At 34.4% G+C, this 18,312-nt stretch overlaps 1 protein-coding gene across 1 annotated transcript in view; it reads left to right on the top strand.

The window, feature by feature from the left end:
- ST8SIA4 (ST8 alpha-N-acetyl-neuraminide alpha-2,8-sialyltransferase 4) overlaps positions 1-18,312 on the top strand; it is a 100,331-nt gene that overhangs the window by 14,623 nt on the left and 67,396 nt on the right. The window contains 1 exon segment of the mRNA XM_047089621.1: positions 2,277-2,534. Coding sequence (XP_046945577.1) covers positions 2,277-2,534 — 258 coding nt within the window.

The raw sequence follows: 18,312 nt of genomic DNA, 5'->3' as shown, positions 1-18,312 counted from the left end.
ATTATATCCAATTTCCAATCTTGGAGAGAGTTTCTCAGATTGCTTCTGGCTGGTATATGTTTGGTAGCTTGAGGATTAAGTGATCTCAGATGTCTGTAGGCAGGCTTATCATTTCTTTAGAAATATAATTCCCTCAAAAACATACTAGACTCCTGGGCCATTTCCTTATAGTTAATTCCTTGTATAAATAACCACGCCCAGAGATTTCTTCTGAACAGTTCAGCCTCTGACTCTCCTCTAATTATTCTAGCTTCACCATCCTTTCCCTCAATTTCCCTCCCAAGTCATTTGAATCTATAAATTTGGTGGGAAGGCAATGACTCTTGCTCCTGGGATGGCTCTGATTTATAGTTGTGTCTTTTGATAATTGGGGTATTTGAGACATTTTGGAGGTCCCAATTACCAAACTCACACAGTTTACATACAGGTCATTGCCATTTCCATCTCAGCTTGCCACTTGGCTGACTTTGTCTTAGTGCCTTGCTAAAAGGAGCAACCAACATAAAACAACATGAAACACTTTTTAACCATTTTTCCAAGAGCAACAGGCTTATTAGATATAGGATATTACTCCCAGGTTACCACAGATAAGAGTTTTGATTATATCAAAAGCCAGCTATACCTTTATTTTTTTATCGTCTAACTTAGCATATACATATTTGTTTATACAGCACCTTTGAATCTGTTATAAATTTCTTTATTTGGTATGGAATAGGCTAAGCTTCCATAATACAAAAGAGAAACCTTAAAATACAGTGGATCAAACAAGTTGAGATTTTATTTCTCTCTTGTATAGCCACGCACATGATCCACCCGTATCCCATGTAAGAAAACTAACTCACATGACCAAACCCATCTGCACTTGGGTTTGTAAACTTGGAAATGTTTTAGCTGAGGATTCTTATGCCTGAGCAAAACTTAGAAAATTCAAATACTAATAGCAAGGAAGATCACTAAGGAACTATTAGCTATCTCTGCCATGCATAGTGAGGTATTTTATCTATCCATTTTTTTTCCTCTAATGTACCCATCTTTCTTCCTGGATTCTTGAAAGAAAACTTTCATACAGTGTAGTTTTAACCCTTCTACAAATAATTATAATATATACATGATTTGAGTTAATGTATAGGTTTATTGGGAGGTTTAATCCTTTTAATAGAGTTAAGTAAGGTATAATTCCAAACCATTTTAAGTTATTTCTATTTACCTTAACTACAGAACACAAAACAAAACAATATGACTATAGAAAATTAACTAAAGCTAGCAGAATATCTAGTTAGGCAAAGTCAAGTCACAGCATTTTTGTTTTATTTAATAAAATTTTCTTTTTGGCCTTTTTCAAATTTTTATTTAAATTCTAGTTAACATATAGTGTAATATAGGTTTCAGGAGTAGAATTTAGTGATTCATCACTTACATGTAACATCCAGTACTCATCCCAACAAGTGGCCTCCTTAATACCCATCACCCATTTAGCCAATCCCCCACCTACCTTTATTCCAGCAACCCTCAGTTTGTTTTCTATAGTTAAAAAAGAGCCTCTTATGGTTTACCTCCCTTTCTTTTCTTGTTTCCATCCCCTCATGTTCATCTGTTTTGTTTCTTAAATTCCACATATGAGTGAAATCATACGGTATTTGTATTTCTTTGACTGACTTGCTTCGCTTAGCATTATACACTGTAGCTCCAACCACATTATTGCCAATGGCAAGATTTCATTCTTTTTGATGGCTGAGTAATATTCCATTGCATATAAGTGCCACATCTTCGTTATCCATTCATCAATTGAGGGACATTTGAGCTCTTTCCATAATTTGGCTATTGTTGATAATGCTGCTATAGACATTTTGGGGTACATGTGTCCCTTCAAATTAGTATTTTTGTATCCTTTAGGTAAAACCTAGTTGTGCAATTGCTGGATTATAGGGTAGTTGTATTTTTAACTTTCTGAGGAAACTCCCTTTTGTTTCCCAGAGTGCCTGCAGCAGAATATATTATTTTTTCTATATCTTTTGATAGATGGGGACCTTTTTTCACTCTATAAATAGATGTGTATACTATATTTATTTGACAAATCATTGAAAATGTATGTGCAAATGATTTTTTAAGGACGAATTCAATTTCAATAGAATTCACTTATTTGGTTGCTTTAATTACCACCTGACAATTTAAGATTAGTAATTTACCAATTTATATTTTATTACCTGTTACTTTGTGCATATCACCAGTTCTCGGCTATGTTGTCATTAATGGAAAACTTTGTATTTCACATATAGGAAGAACATTCTTCGTTTCCTAGATGCAGAACGAGATGTCTCGGTGGTCAAGAGCAGTTTTAAGCCTGGTGATGTCATACACTATGTACTCGACAGGCGTCGGACACTAAATATTTCTCAGGATCTTCACAGCCTCCTACCTGAAGTGTCACCAATGAAAAATCGCAGATTTAAGACCTGTGCAGTTGTTGGAAATTCTGGCATTCTGCTCGATAGTGAATGTGGAAAGGAGATTGACAGTCACAACTTTGTAATAAGGTGAGCTTTCTTTTGTTCCTAAAGATTGTAATTTCTTCAAAGATGTTTTACTAAGGAATAGAAAACTGACAGAAGAGTGTAAGTCTAGTATCGATATTAAGGATTATTGAAAAATCAAACAAATATTTATGTATGCTATGTTTTTCTGCATAGTTTCCAAATTTACATTTTACCCTGGAAAATGAAGTTAAAATTATTGTGTCATTGAAAGAAAAGGTGATCTTATTGTAGCAGTAAGTGTCACACCAGCTTTTTTTTTTTGCCAGTTGACAATTTTATTAGATTTAATACACAGAAACTTTCATTAATCGTTTTCCTTGATATCAATTAATTTAATGTTAATTAATTAATTCACTAATATAAATAATAGTTAATTATTGGTTAATTAGTCATTAATTTTATAATCCTTTTTATATATAAGAAATTATATTTATTTATTCATAAAGATTATGAACATCTATGTAATGGTGTAATAGATGTAAGTAATTTTACCCTTATAATGACAATTATTTAGCAGACTCTAAGAACATAACAAGTTTATAAAGCAAATTTTCAAAAAGTACATAAGCAAGGTTACATTTGATATCTTTCACCAAATTGCCTTCATTACAGTACTCTATATATTTGTGTATGTTAGTATGGTTTAGTTTTTGAGTTTTCTCACATAATTAAACATCCCTGTTTTTCATTAATGGTGAACAGATGTTTGATGAGTCATGTGTTTGGTTAACCTTAGGTGAAACAAACAGCCATAGAAATGGGATTGTGATGACGTCATATGTACTGGTTTTTAATTTCCAGTTCATGCATCTGAACATATTTGTTGGCTTGTTTTCGTTCTTCAGAAAAAATTTTCTGAATGAATGAACTATGTATGTTTAAATATGAAATAGCTCAATGTCAACATAGGAAAGCATACCAATTTGTTATGTTGAAAACCTAGAGTTATGCTGGAATTCAGCCTGTAAAAGTATAGATTTTGAAAGATAAAAGTATAGATATTTCTTTGAAATATAGCCTTAAAAATAAATATAATTATATAAGTATTAATCATAAATTGGCAGCAATGTTTTCATAAGGTAATAATGGCCATGAAAAATCATAATAGCACACTATCAGGTGAATACATTTCATAACAATGAATAGAACTACAAACATTTTACTTTATTATCTTTTTCTCAATTGGATGCATGGTCAAAGATTGATTGGATTGAGGGGGAGAAAAAACTCTGTCAACATGTAGATATACAAACAATAATGTATCCAAAAAGGAGGTAAAAAAAAATAATAAGGGAAAGAAAAATTGGAAATTTAAATTGGGAAAGAAAAAGGGAAATTTAAATTGGAAGTGGAGGTAATGAGCTCCAACCACTGAAGTCTGTGTGAAGTATGGTTGTGAAGAAGAAACTAAGGCTTCTAGAATTTCTAAAGAGACTGAAAATCAGAGGACAGGAATAATAAAGAAGTAAAGATTTATAGCATAAGTGGAAATTGTTGCAATATAAAGAGAAGAATTTTCAAGTTTGGTTAATACTGGAGGAATACAGGATCACCTGTGACTGAAATCCTTGTTCTTACATCCCTCTAAGCTTTAGCACTGGGATCTATATAACTTATTAGGTTCAGCCTCACCTTTGATTAAAATTAAGACTGTTGTCTTAACACCTCTGCCAGTTCATATAATTGCCACTTCTTTCTTATAGTGAAAATGATTGAGTACTCTAGCAACTTTGAAGTCTATAGTACAGTATTGTTCACTATAATCATGGTGCTGTGCATTGTATCTCCAGAACTTTATTATCTCCTTGTTGCAAGTCACTTATTGGTTTTGAGCATTTGCAAATGGGGGAATGATTTTAGGAACGGAACTTCATGAGGTTAATTATACTTTTCTGAGCTATGATTATTTTATTTTTTTTTTTTTTAAATTTTTTTTTTTCAACGTTCATCCATTTCTGGGACAGAGAGAGACAGAGCATGAACCGGGGAGGTGCAGAGAGAGAGGGAGACACAGAATCAGAAACAGGCTCTGAGCCATCAGCCCAGAGCCCGACGCGGGGCCCGAACCCACGGAGTGCGAGATTGTGACCTGACTGAAGTCGGACGCTCAACCGACTGCGCCACCCAGGCGCCCCGAGCTATGATTATTTTAATATTTATTTATTTATATATTTATTTTTGAGAGGGAGAGAGAGAGAGAGAGAGGCACAGGGAGAGAGAAAGAGTGAGAGCGAGAGCGAGAGCGAGAGCGAGAGCGAGAGCGAGAGAGAGAGAGAATCTTAAGCAGGCTCCACTCTCAGCATGTAGCCCGATGTGGGGCTCAATCTCAGGACCCTGAGATCATGACCGGAGTTGAATTCAAGAGTCAGATGCTTAACCAACTGAGCTGCCCAGGTGCCCTGCTATTTTATTTTTAAAACTTATTTTACAAGAGCAAAATAATGACCAATTCTATAAGCTTATAACTGTGTTATGGAGTTACCAAGAAGTGTAAAAAAATTAGGATAATGATCTTAATGAAGGCATGAAAATTATCACTATAATTATTTTTATTTTCTTCTCCTACCCCGAAGTTTTTACTAGTTTCCAAAAATAGAAGTTGGAATATTCTAGATAATAGTATGTACTAGGGCAATACAGCCCTGGATTAGGTTTCTGGTTTTATAAGGAAAACTTTAGCCAAAATCCACTTATGATTGGAAAGAAATAATCTCTGCAGGAAAACAATATTGGTTGTGTAATAGCTGTTTGGAGAATTCATTCCTTTGAGTCTCATGGATGCAATAGTTTTCAATGACATATCACTAAACCAAACTTCAATCTTTCCTAAAGCTCTTGCCTTTCTCATGGAGTTCTGCCACATCATCTATGTGCCAAATACCTTTTCCTTCTCTGAGTATATGTGTCTTTTTTTTTTTTTTTACTGTACATATGTTTCTTTTACTCTAGAATACCACAAAGGACTTTTGCTTTAAAACTCAATGGGAACTCATTCCTTGAATTAGTTTTCTATCCATATCAAGCTGGTTGAAGTTGTTACAAATTTTGGTAACAATCTTTAGAATCTTTCAAATATCTCACCATCCTAGATACCTACTGCACATATATCTGCATATCTACAGATGGTGTTGGTCATTTGGTTGCATGCATAGCCTGTGTTCCCAGGTTGTTTATTTGTTTCCCACTTTTCCTGTTAGTAAGTTTGTTAAGAGAGAGATAAATTATGCCTGGTCTGCTTGCAGAGGGCACTGATTAGTTCAGTGACTCCTCAAAGATCACATACATAGAAGTATTACATTCAACTTAACCTCAAGCTTTATAAACCAAATATTATTTTTAGATAAAATCCTCAGTTGACATTAATTAAATTTTAAGCTTCACTTTTAGTTTTTTTCAGAAAGACTTTAAAGGAATAAAATGCTTTTTTTGTTTAATGATGTATAAGTGTATTATTATACGGCAACGGGAATCTCTTGTTCTAAGCTGTTGTCCTATTGGGGGGAGGAGGGTATATGGTGCATACACGTGGCATCATTGACCTGTGAAGTATAATTTTGGAGAATATTATTTTTTATTATTTTATTTTATTATTATTATTTTTTAACGTGTATTCATTTTTGAGAGACAGAGGTAGAGCGCAAGTTGGGGAGGGGCAGAGAGAGAGGGAGACACAGCATCCAAAGCAGGCTCCAGGCTCTGAGCAGTCAGCACAGAGCCTGTTGTGGAGCTCGAACCCAGCACCCATGAGATCAAGACCTGAGCCAAAGTCAGCCGCTCAACAGACCTGAGCCACCCATGTACCCCAGAAAATGTTATTTTTAATACCTCACATAAGTATTTTAAAATTAGCCTGTGAAAAGTGACCATTTGTATGTTTGCCCATATAGTGGTAGTTTTACATAAATACAAAGACACACACATTGTCATGCCTTTCTTGTCTTAAAAGAAATATTGCCTTAAACAAAAAAAAAAAGAAAAAAAAAAACAAACCAAAATACTCCCTTAGTGGAAGTTTGTTTCATCACTTAACTAATTAAATTAAAGGATGGTTTCAGTGGGATATTACACAGAGTAAAAGCCCTGGTCTATGTGATGCTTCAAGTAAAAAAAAAAAAAAAAGGAAAATCAATTAAAGCCTAGTTTGGATTCCCTAATGACTGACTAAATATGGAATTTATGTGTAAAATCTATGTCTCATATTTACATGTACTTAAATAACAGGAAAATGCACTTAAATAACAGATTCTACATATAAATGATATCATACAGTATTTGTGTTTCTCTTATTTCACTTGGTATAATACCTTCAATTTCAAACCACGTTGTCACAAATGGCAGGAAAGGAAATATTTTAATATTATTCATTACATCTACTTCTTCAGATCTAAGCACTTTGAATACTCTGGATTTGTTATCTTGAAACCATAAGAAACTATGACTTTCTCTTATGTGCCTCTGCATCCATAGAGTTGGCACAGACCAGGATCTATACAAAAGAATTCTATGGGATGTATGATTTTATCTCCAATATTTTCTTTTCCTGTCTGGGATAACTCTTCTTCTCTTCAAATAAATTCTATATCTATGGCATTTTTAAGTGAAGAGAAGTATAATTTTAGGCTTAATGATAGCTTTGTTTTATTAATTAATAAAAAGACATTCCAAATATTCAGTGGGCTACTGTTACACTGCTAACATCATTTTAAAAGATGTCTGTAGACAAAAGAAGGAAAAATATATGTGATTTTAAAATTGTGAAACACTCCTTTGTACCAGTATTTATAGAACCAGTAAATTTAGAGGTTTCCACAAATAATTCTCTACAATTCTTCTCCATCCAGGTGCCACATTAACTATAATTCTACTCATCGAAACACATTTGTTTGGTATGATGCTAATTGTCATGTAAAATGAAAATGTGTTAAAAAGTAAACTGTAATTATTTTCTCAAAAGTATCAGTAACTTACTACATTAGTTTATTCATACAACAAACCTGTTGTGGCCAACCATGCCACTCAGGCCAGTCATGAGTGGAGCACAGTTATAGAAATGATTACCTATACATTCCTTCTTGCATTCCTTCTGTGTGGGGTCAGAAATAATCCCTGAAATGAGACATCTCTAAACACACATGGTAAATTTAAAATATTTGTCTGTGGTCAGCTCCATTAGTTCAAGTTGTACAGAACAATACAACATATTTGAAAGAGAATAAGGTATGCTTCCTATACTGAATGAGACTGTTCAAACTCAGAATTTTATGTGAAGTCTTTGAAATATTGAAATATCCCATAAGAATTCTAGATAGGTGACTAACCTTTAGATATCACATACAATACATTATAAGAAGATATCACAGAGCATTACAAGGCATTAGTATAGTGCCACAAACTGTCTCACAGCCCAACATACACTAAACAGAACATACCAAACAGCTACACAACTTATAGAAATAACCAAGCCTTCAATAGACTCAATCACTTTCACAAGATATGGAACAATATTCAACTCAGTCTAAAGGGCATGGTGACTTCTACTATAGTTATACTGTAAGGTAGTTGGACCCACTTTTAGGCTTTATGTACAATCTATGGAACAATCCTAATAGTACTTTCTCTGAGCCAAATTTAATTTTGATAGCTCTTTAATATCACATGAAGAAGAATAATGATATCACTAGAACCTTCATCATTAAGTTTAAAAAACTGATAAGCATTAAATAAATTATCCTATTGATATTAATTTTTTATAGTTTTTCTTTGGGTGGCCTGACATATGCTAAATATTGGAGAGAGAATCAACACTGCACAGGAAAACCATTGCCCAGTATAGAATTCAGGAGTACAAGCCCAGTTCATTGTAGATGATATTGAAAGAAGGTATATGCTTTCTATGCTTTTTGTTTTTTTTTAATTTAGAAGCTGAGATCATTGTATAAAGTATTTATCTTTACTTAAAGTATTACAATTTACCTACTCACAGAGCCCACAGAGTGATAGAATTGCCTCTACAAAATCTCTGCCCCGTTCATTCCACACATACATATCTAAAAGTATGCTGTAAAATTTCAAGAATTTCAAGAATTAGAAGACAGTATGTATCATTTTATATCATCATAGGCAAAGGAAAACAGGTTTATAAAGCTACTTTTACACAATCTGTTTAAAAGTATCTTTTAAGTCTTTTTTTTAACTTCATGTAGTTGTAAAATTATTATAACATTGTATATTTTAAAGTTTACAACTATTTAGTGGTGAAAATTGCTTTGGATTTTGCAATATTTAAAGTGCTTTTAAATTTTCCTTCAGTTATTTTTTTAAGTTTTTCACATAATTTACACCCATGTGAACTTACAAAACAGTACATTCTAATATTTGTCTTTACTCAAGAATTTCATGAGCTTAGTAATAGTAGTTTTCTGATGACAACAGAAATTTCAGATAATTCTTAATATTGATACTGAGAGATGGTGGAGAACACATCCTCACTCCATCTACCCTATTCTTCTCACGTCACCTAAGTGTGGGAAAGCGATGGTGTATTCTTTCCTTTTCCTTCAATATCTGGGGATTGGAGGAAATGTCAGGCAACCTGTCCCTACTGGGTTTTTATAGAAGGGAGACTGTGTCCAGTCTGATAAAATAAATATGGTCTGCTCTGTACCACTTTGACATCAGGTGGAAGACTCTGAGAGAGGAGTAAATTAACAGTTGCAAACAGCAACTGATATTTTTGACCATCATATGCTGCTCTTCACTGTGCTTAAACAGAGATGCTAGGAATAGCAAGTAAGAGTGAAGTGATTAAGAAATGGTTAACTGAAGGCTGTAAAACACCTTTTGTTCTGTTCGGGCTAGTTGGAATTTCAAATTTAATTTTGTTTATTTATTTCTTTCCTTGTACCTCTTTTTTCTCCATTTTATACTGCCCCCATCTTCCCTCCAGTCTAGACAACTATCTTGTATTTGCTCAGTTTCTCCTTTGTTAATCATCATCCTTGGTTCCTGACATGCTCAACCAACTCTCTCCTAATTTCCTCTTCGTTCATTTTTTTCCTTAAAATATAAAATCAGCAATGAGAGGTCAGTTAAAATTATCTATCTATCTATCTATCTATCTATCTACCTATCTACCTACCTACCTACATATATTTATACATACATATTTATATAAGTAAATCCTTGCTGTTCAAATTGTACTTCTGAACTACCAATGCTGTCATCACCTGGAAGCTTGTTAGAAATACAGAATTTCAAAATTTGCAGCAGACCTGTTGAGTCAGAATGTGCATTTGGTCACAGTGCTCAGGTGGTTCTTAGGTGCTTTAAGGTTTGAGATGTATTGGACATCTCAGTATATGTAGACACTAAGCTCTAGGTAAGCTGGAACTCCCAATATGTCTAATTTATTTAGCCTGTATCTTCAGGATCTAGCACCAAAATTGATATACTGAAGTATATGCTATATATTTATTGGATGAAAAAATTAATGTTGGGCTTAAGAAAAATACAGTTTGTGTTCATGTATTGTTGTCTTAGAGATCATACAACACTGGATTTCAAAATTAATATGTTAAGAGGAGGCATATATAAGTAAAGGTCATTGAAACACTTACAATTAAGAAGAAAATACAGAAATATGAAGGGTAGTATAGTGAAATATCCTAGATGTCAAAAAGCTGGGTTCCTGCTAATAGAAGCATAATATTAAACAAATGTCTAATTTTTCCACTGTTCAGTGATAATAATAATATATGCCTATCATTTCAAAGTGTTTTTATAGTGTCAGCTGGGAAATATAGTAAAGAAATGCATAAACTATAAAAATAATTAATGATGAATGATACTAAAACACATCATGCTTAAGTGTTGTAGTTAAAAATTAAATTTGTCAGTGCATTTCCCAATAGACATGGACATTGACTAGAAATGAAAATTCTCATTGTCTGATATATACAAGAAGATAAACTTTCTCCAAAATCATCAAATATGTGTATAGTTGACACTGAATAACATAAATATGAAAGGCAAAGACACAGACAGGAACACTTCTTAGATAGGAGCATCTGTAAAATCTGAGTACATAATATTAGAAATAATTGTAGTGAAGATACATATTTCTTCAGGAAACTGAGGCAATCAGATAAAAATGTTTTACTTTATGATGATCTAGTTTCCTAAAGGAAGGGATAATATGTCTTTAAAAAAGAAGAAGATGGAGGAATTTATTCCCCTTGACTGATACAATGCATTTTCATAACCTAGTCAGTTCTTGATTCTCCACTAGTGGGTAATTTATGGCAAACTTTAAATCATCCTCTTGCCCTTCTATGCATGTAACTCTTACAGCAAAACAGACTCTTTTCTGGGAGGGAAAAATATTTCTGCTTTTCTCAATGTTCATGAAAATGGCCTTAATTCTTTCCCCTCCACCTTCACAGAGAATATGTTTGTCCTTAACTCAAATGTGTTAACTGCAAACAGCTAAGTTTCTGGTAATGAGTCAGGTCCAAGGCATTGGAAAGACTTGAAAACATTTTTTTTTTATCAGGAGTGCCTGGGTGACTTAGTCAGTTGAGAGTCTGACTTTGGCTTGGGTCATGATTTGGTGGTTTGTGTGTTGAAGCCTCACATTGGACTCTGTGCTGACAGCACATAATTTACTCCAGCTCAGAGCCTGAAGCCTACTTCAGATTCTGTCTCCCTCTCTCTCTGCCCCTCCCCACTCATGCTCTGTCTCTGTCTGTCTCTCAAAAATAAATAAACTTTAAAACATTCTTTTTGATTAAAATAACCACTTTATATTTTATATTTTAGGGATAGTTCCATTGCATATGCAATATTTACTCCATATATTTCCTACCGTATTTTTACTTAATATTTTATTCATATTTTGGATCTTAAATTTTATAGTTTTTATAAAACTAATTATCTTTATGATTTCTATTGATTTAATCATACAATTCATGTTCTGGGTAGAAAGCAGAATTCCCATTTTATATAATTATTTACGAATTTTAAAATTTAACTTAAAACCAAATATGGACTTCATTATGGATTGTGATCTGAGGTGAAAGTCTGAGTTTTTTTTTTTTCCTAATGACATCATTCCTTGGATAAAAAGACTTTATCTAGAAGAGATCATTTTTTTAATGGAAATGACAATGATTAACTATTTTAAGTTTTAGAAATTTGACTTACAATGCATATCCCATTTTCCAAAAACACATTATTATAAACAGATACAATTTCTCATCTATCAGTCTGGCAAGGACTTTTAAAACTCTTCATATTCAGTGCTAAGTTGTGTTGATACTGGAACTCCTGTGAAATGCTTTCAAGTACATAAATTGATACAATTATTTGAAAAAATCAGCTTGATAATGTGTACCAAAACTGACAAATAGTGTATCCCTTTATTTACTATTTGCAGTTGTAGGAATCTATCCAAACATAAACAATTGCTTAAGTATCAAGGAATTGTATAACATGTATGCATGAAAAAAAGCATAAGTCAATCATGGTACATCTAGATGATTTGTCGTTCAACAAGTGGAAAACAGGAATCTAAGGCAAAGAGACCAGTAAGCATAAAGACAAATACTTTCCATGATCTTCAGTTAGGTAGAGGTTTTGGGGACCATTGAACTATTAGGTTCAAAATGAGAAACAATGTGGAAGAGGAAATTGTCCAGGTATGTTGGGCTTATAAGATGAAGGATCATTATACCCTATTAAGGATCTACATAGCATCCTGTAGTTCAAGAAAGTTCCTTAGAGTTTGTTGGTTTGTTTCTTCTTGTGTGGGTTTTATTGTTGTAAGCAGAAGTGGGATATACTTTGAGGTATATAAGCATAGCATATTTACAGATTAAAGGACCATGATAATAAATAAATCAAAGATAAAAACAGGAAGAGAACTGAATAAGGAAGTTACTAGAGGAGGCAAAATGTGATTAAATCCAACTCATAGGACAGAGAAAGTTGATATAATTCATATTAATATAAAATGTTGTGGAGATTATCTTTTCCTGATATGAGTTGAGCATTAGCAAATGGACAGTTGATCAGTCCTTCTATAGATTTTCAAAATATGGCTTCAGTTTTGGGTTTAAAGTATTTGTTATTTTTCAACTAGCAAACTCATCTGTAATAGACATAGGCCCAAAATATCTACTCCAAAATCAAATACAAACTTTCAGCACCTATTGTTTCAAGTGATGCATAGCATAGCTTTGATCTTTCTTATAATTTATTCATTAACACCTTCATTTTTTTTATCTGCCTACTTAACAGGAAGTGGAGATACAAAGGGAGTGGGGAGTAAGGAAGTGGGGAGTAAGTCTCTAAGTTTGAGGTGATTACAGTCTAGTGTAGGAAATAAAGTAATGATCAAAAATGTGCATATTGCTTTATGAGAGTTATACAGAGAAGTAAGCACTTGTGGTGAGGCAGAGAGGAGACATAAGCTGATGGTCAAGGATGATTTCCTGAGGGAAGTAGCACTTGAGTTGACTGAGAAGGTTAATATAGAAAGGAGAGAAAGGAGAGTGAGACCAAGTCCCAACTGGATCCATGATGCACAGAGGGACCTGAGTGTGGAAGACAGTGGCATTTCCAGGCCTGTGGGGGCGTTTCAGCGTGCTAGAATAGAAGTTTGTATGGGTCAATGGAAGCAGGTGAGGCTGGAGAAGGAGGCTGAGAGACAGGTAACACAGGGTCCCTGGTGCCTAGCTAAGGAGCTTGGACTTCATTTTGCAGGTAGTCTGTAAAGCCACTCAGTAGAGGAATGACATGGCCAGTTTAAATTACAGGAAGATTTCTAGGTAATAGATAAAATAGAGAGGGATAAAAATGATACGACTAAGTCTAAAAGGTAGAGATAATGAGGGCAAAGTAAGATAGTGACAGTGGAGCTAGAGTGGAAGGCAAATTAAGAAAATAAAGGAATGATATGGACTGTATACTAAATGGAAAGGAAAATGATAATAAATATGAATGTGCTATGTTTTAAAATGTGACATTTTTTTGGATGACAAAAAATGAATCTTGAAGAAACTAAACTGATTCCCCTTGGTTCCTCTGAGTTACTTAGGCTTAGGTTGACAAACTGTTTTTCCATAGGAAAAAAAAGAGTTTGAGTGACTTTCCTGAGTACACACAGTAAGGGAAGGAAGCAACAATAGAGCTTTTTCCTCTCCTACTCAAAGCTTAATATTTTATTTTTAAATTAAGATTGGAAACACATATTTTTTAATTAGAAATAACAGTTTGTGCTGTACTAGATCAAGAGGTCTTCAGTTGTATGTTTACTCTGAGACATGAAAACCAGTGACAGATTGTTTTTATTAGGGTAAATTTCAAATTTTGATAACTTATCATGAAAAAAAAGAATGAGGAATGCCGTTTTAATGTCTGATATTTCCACAAGGCACCAACCATTCTTCAAAGTAGGCTAACAAAACAAATCCAACAACAAATAAAACCTCACACACACGAAATGGTAACTATGTGAGATGATGGATATTCTAATAATCTTTGTTTTGGTAGTTATTTATATATATATATATATATATATATATATATATATATATATACACATATATTTGTATTTATATAATCATCATGTTGTATACCTTCAACCTACACAATATTATATGCCAACTATATCTCAATACGGTGGGAAAAACAATTTAAAAAATCACAGAAATACAAAAGAAACACCAATCTGAATTTATAGTGTTGAGCAGTTTCTCCAGTTATGATCTATGGACAATTTTGTGGGGCATTCCCTTTTCTAAATTTTTTTAATGTTTATTTTTGAGAGAGAGAGGGAGAGAGAGACAGAGAGACAGAGTGTGAGCAGGGGAGGGGCAGAGAGAGAGGGAGACAGAATCTGAAGCAGACTCCAGTCTCTGAGCTGTCAGCATGGAGACTGATGTGGGGCTCGAACCCACAAACAATGAGATCATGACCTGAGTGGAAGTAAGATGCTTCACCTACTGAGCCACCCAGGTGGCCCTTCAAATTATTTTGAGAGAGAGAGAGAGAGAGAGAGAGAGAGAGAGATTGGGGGAGAGGCAGAGAGAGAGAGAGGGGGGAGAGAGAATCCCAAGCAGGCTCCACACTGTCAGTGCAGAGCCAATGCAGGGCTCATACTGGTCAACTGCAAGATCATGACCTGAGCCAAGATATAGTCAGATGATTAACTGACCGAGCCACCCAGGAACCCTAGAAATTCCTTTATTTTAATATCTATTTAGTGTGTGCAAAAAGTATCCCAAAATATCCTAAGGCCGGATAAATGAGGGGGAAACTCAAGACCTTTTCTCTCAAGAGAGTTAACACCTTCATCAATGAGATAAATCTTTAAATCAGATAGATCTGATTTCAAGTCCTAGCCTTTCCATTTAATATATATATTCAGTCTCAAATGATCTATTTACTTCTGTAAGCCATGGTTTCTTCACATTTAATGCAAAGAAAATCATCCTTATCTTCTATTTTTTGTGGGTATAGAAGTAGAATGAGATAATGTGTGAACTTGACTGATATAAATTCAAGTACAAATTATTTATTCAGTAAATGTAAATCTTTCTTCTGATGGTTTAGGATTAATGTATTTGTAGTATATTCATGATGTGAAAATTATATCTGTGACCTAGGTACAAAGAAGATGTAAATATTTGCAGTTAAATGGTCATTGTTGCTAAGCAGTACATTTTCTCCATTGAAGTATAATTGAAATAATAGTCATTCGAGAGTTCAGAAACCTGGATCCTCCTGCTGGCATCGGCATTAAATATAGCTGTGTGACTTTGAACAAGTAATGTAAATCACTTTGGGTTTTAGGTTTCCAATATACCAAATGAGTCAGTTGAACTAGATGGTCTCATAAATTTCTTTCTGGCTCTGAAACTCAATGACTTTATTTTCTTATGATTCAATAGACACCTTTGGAATAGGTTCTGTCAACTTGCACTGTTGTTTCAATTTTTTTTCCTTCTGGTTGCCATGTTTTATGAATAAATTTGCTTCTCATCAGTCAATTTGTGGAAGTAATATTGTCCACTTAATATTGCATCCTGTAATCTGGCTTTTGTTTCCTTTGGTCCAGGAGTGTTGCCTTTCTTCCTGATGTAGTCAAGCAAATGTTAGACTCAAAATTAAGAGAAGAGTATCACTTCTTAGGCAAAGAAAAACAAAACTAATTTTTAATGATTCATACAGGTTTTGGTAAATATGATAAGGTCAAGGCCTTGGGAAGTCACGGTACACAGAAAATAAATAAAGAAGAACTAGTAAATACAAGTATCATCAAAAGGGAGAGAAGTTGTTTTACATCAACATCATTTAGTATAGTTTTGGGGAAAGGACCCTGACATTTTTCTAAGAGATCAGACCTCCCACTTCCCATATCTACTTTACTGGCATCCACCAAAATTCTGGGAACTACAGAATGTAGTCTTTTCAGTATGTTGTTTGACTTATGCCATTACTGGAAATATTTTTTTCTTAGAATATTGGCAGTCAGTATGGTACCAAATGTTAACAGTGACTATCTTTTAGAGGGAAACTTAAAAGTGTTTTACGTTTGAGTTAGCTTAACTTCTGTTTTTGGTAGTGATTGTGTGTGTGTGTGTGTGTGTGTGTGTGTGTGCGCATTTCCCCATGCAGTGAATGCAAATACTGTTTTAAAATTGGGAACAAAACCAATTTTACTTTTAAAAAGAAGGTTAAAGTGGGTGATGGACATTGAGGAGGGCACTTGTTGGATGAGCACTGGGTGTTGTATGGAAAACAATTTGACAATAAATTATATTAAAGAAAGTGGTTAAAAATTTGGAGATAGATGAGAAAGATGATATCCTGGCAATCTGAAGAGTTGGGCTCAGTTGTAATAGTACCTGAGTGATTTTGAGCATAAAAAAAGGCTAGAGGGGCGCCTGGGTGGCTCAGCGGGTTGAGCGCCCGACTTCAGCTCAGGTCATGATCTCACAGCTCATGAGTTCGAGCCCCGCGTGGGGCTCTGTGCTGACAGCTCGGAGCCTGGAGCCTGCTTCCGATTCTGTGTCTCCCTCTCTCTCTGCCCCTAACCCACTCACATCCTGTCTCTGTCTCTCTCAAAAATAAATAAACATTAAAAAAAATTTTAATGTTTATTATTATTTATTTTTTGACAAAGAGAGAGACAGAGCATGAGTGGGTTAGGGTGCTTCCGATTCTGTGTCTCCCTCTCTCTCTGCCCCTAACCCACTCACATCCTGTCTCTGTCTCTCTCAAAAATAAATAAACATTAAAAAAAATTTTAATGTTTATTATTATTTATTTTTTGACAAAGAGAGAGACAGAGCATGAGTGGGTTAGGGGCAGAGAGAGAGGGAGACACAGAATCGGAAGCAGGCTCCAGGCTCCGAGCTGTCAGCACAGAGCCCCACGCGGGGCTCGAACTCATGAGCTGTGAGATCATGACCTGAGCTGAAGTCGGGCGCTCAACCCGCTGAGCCACCCAGGCGCCCCTAAATATTAATAAACATTAAAAAAATAAAATAAAATAAATAAAATAAGGCTAGAGTTAGGGCTAGGGTAACTTATAGAGTTTTGTAGCCTATAGTTTTGTGTATTTTCTCATTAGTGACAAGCATTGTGTGTGTGTGTGTGTGTGTGTGTGTGTGTGTGTGTGTGTGCGTGTGTGAGGGGCGGAGGGAGACGGGGGGGTGGGGGACAATGTGTTTTGGATAATCAAAATCATTTGAAACTTTGGTATTGTGCATTAAATTTTAGGTTTGTAGTTTTGTTGTTGTTTTGTTTTATTTACTTCAGTTTCATTTTGGGCCAACTTATTTATTTATTTGAAGTATAGTAGACACATAATGTTAGATTACTTTCAGGTGTTCAACATAGTGATTCAACAAGTTTATACATTATGCCATGCTCACAAGTGTAGCTACCGTTTGTTGAATTTGTAGTGTTTTATATTAAAAGTTGGGTTTAAGTCCCAGATCTGAAGCTATGTAAACTGAAGCTTTCTCCCCCCTCATTTTTAAAACATGATTATAGGGGCGCCTGGGTGGCGCAGTCGGTTAAGCGTCCGACTTCAGCCAGGTCACGATCTCGCGGTCCGGGAGTTCGAGCCCCGCGTCAGGCTCTAGGCTGATGGCTCAGAGCCTGGAGCCTGTTTCTGATTCTGTGTCTCCCTCTCTCTCTGCCCCTCCCCCGTTCATGCTCTGTCTCTCTCTGTCCCAAAAATAAATAAACGTTGAAAAAAAAATAAAAAAAGAAAAAATAAAACATGATTATAGATAACTCAATTATGTGAATGTTCTTTAAGATTTGAACAACTTCTATATAGCATCTGACAAAAGGTTATAACTAGTAGTTGTTATTATATTTAGTGAATTGTGCAGATAATCAGACTGAAGAAAATGGTCTTGAGTCAAAAGCATGGTGATCTCATAAATAATTGAGAATGATTTTTCTACTGTGATCCATAACTTGTTCAGGAAAGAAGTTCAAAATTAGAGTCCCATAATTTTTTGAGTAATGGTATAATCTTTTGCATAAATATATGGCTCTTAATTGTCATTATTTCAAAAAATAGAAACATGTATTTAAAGTTTAAAAGTAAAAGCAGTCATTCTATGAATTTGTTGTCACATAATTTCAACAAGTATTATTTCATTCAACAAATAATTATCAAGCAGCCACTATATGCCAAATCCTGAGAGACTGCAGTAGATATTAGGGAAATAAAGATAAATTACATGGTCTAATCTGT

The sequence above is a fragment of the Lynx rufus genome, unplaced genomic scaffold, assembly GCF_022079265.1.
Source record: "Lynx rufus isolate CCGP_SWC_20201006 ecotype Redwood Valley unplaced genomic scaffold, mLynRuf1.p SCAF_1, whole genome shotgun sequence".
Classification (NCBI taxonomy): domain Eukaryota; kingdom Metazoa; phylum Chordata; class Mammalia; order Carnivora; family Felidae; genus Lynx; species Lynx rufus.
The sequence above is the reverse complement of the archived record's forward strand: the minus strand, read 5'-3'. Positions and strand labels throughout refer to the sequence as shown.